General features: G+C 59.2%; 1 protein-coding gene across 1 annotated transcript; it reads left to right on the forward strand.

Moving 5' to 3' along the window:
- Positions 1-223: 223 nt before the first annotated feature.
- LOC138818646 (keratin-associated protein 5-5-like) lies at positions 224-865 on the forward strand. The gene has a single exon (XM_070009623.1). The coding sequence runs from the start codon at positions 224-226 to the stop codon at positions 863-865; it is 642 nt and encodes a 213-aa protein (XP_069865724.1).
- The last annotated feature ends 630 nt before the right edge of the window (positions 866-1,495 follow it).

A 1,495-nucleotide genomic window follows, 5' to 3' on the forward strand; every position in this document is an offset into this window, starting at 1 on the left:
ACATGACTCATCCATGCTTGTTACTTTGCAATGACACACAACTTCCCAGGGAAAGCCCACACAGGACCAGGAAGTGACCATGTGCCCCAGACCAGGAAGTGACCTCGTGCCCAGTCCACACCTGACCCCACAGGGACATAAAGGCCAGGCCAGGAGGCCCCACACCACTCACCTCTCTCTCCACCTGCTCCTCTCACCTCCTCCACCCTCCACCACCACAACCATGAGCTGCTGTGTGCCAGCCTGCTCCTGCTCCTGCTCCAGCTGTGGCTCCTGCGGGGGCTGCAAAGGGGGCTGTGGCTCCTGCGGGAGCTGCAAGGGGGGCTGTGGCTCCTGCGGGGGCTGCAAGGGAGGCTGTGGCTCCTGTGGGGGCTGCAAGGGAGGTTGTGGCTCCTGTGGGGGCTGCAAGGGGGGCTGCGGTTCTTGTGGGGGCTGCAAATCCAGCTGTTGCAAACCCTGCTGCTGTGAGTCCAGCTGTTGCAAGCCCTGCTGCTGTCAGTCCAGCTGTTGCAAACCCTGCTGCTGTGAGTCCTGCTGTTGCAAACCCTGCTGCTGCCCATCCTGCTGTTGCAAACCCTGCTGCTGTGAGTCCTGCTGTTGTAAACCCTGCTGCTGTGAATCCTGCTGTTGTAAACCTTGTTGCTGTGAGTCCTGCTGTTGCAAGCCCTGCTGCTGCCAGTCCAGTTGTTGTAAACCCTGCTGCTGCCAGTCCAGCTGTTGCAAGCCCTGCTGCTGTGAGTCCTGCTGTTGCAAGCCCTGCTGCTGCCAGTCCAGCTGTTGCAAGCCCTGCTGCTGCCAGTCCAGCTGTTGCAAACCCTGCTGCTCCAGCTGCTGTGCCCCCGTGTGCTGCCAGTGCAAGGTCTGAGGCTCTCATCACAGACACAGGTAAGCTGGAACAGTTGGGTATCTCAGCAAAGGTCTTGCTGCTTCTCCCAGACCTGAAGCTCCACCCCCACTAGGCTCCAGAACCCTGGCCTCCTGCAGAGCCAGCATTCAGGGCACTAGCAGGGAGCCCAGCCCAGGGGCACAGCCCAAGCTGCTCCTGCAGTCTTTGCTGACCCACCCCTTCTCAAGAGCCAACACCCCCAGTCCTCTTGGTCCTTTAAGCTCCCTGAACCCCTGGACCAGCCCTGCCAGAGCATCCCTGACTCCTCCAGCTCTTCAACACTGGCCCTCTCCCTCCCTGCCTGCCTGCCTCCCTGCCTGTCTCTTTCCTTCTTTCCCTCTCTCCTTCCTCCCCTTCTCTGCTTGCAGCCCTGCCTTCCTTCCTCTCTTCCTCTCTTCCTCCCTCCCTTTCTCTCACTTCCCTTCCTCCCTTTCCCCTCTTTCTTCCTTCCCCCTCCTCCCTACGCATTTTCCTTCTTTCCCCTTAGCTTCTTCTCCCTCCTTCCCCCTGCTCCCCGCTTTGACTCTCTCATGCTCCCCCTATCATGTCCAACAGGATGCTGTGGCGTCCTTAAATAAAAAGCTTAACAAAGCATGGTGTAATTGTTGT

Source organism: Dipodomys merriami, unplaced genomic scaffold (genome assembly GCF_024711535.1).
Source record: "Dipodomys merriami isolate MVZ:Mamm:240054 unplaced genomic scaffold, mDipMer1.0.p SCAF_78, whole genome shotgun sequence".
Lineage (NCBI taxonomy): Eukaryota > Metazoa > Chordata > Mammalia > Rodentia > Heteromyidae > Dipodomys > Dipodomys merriami.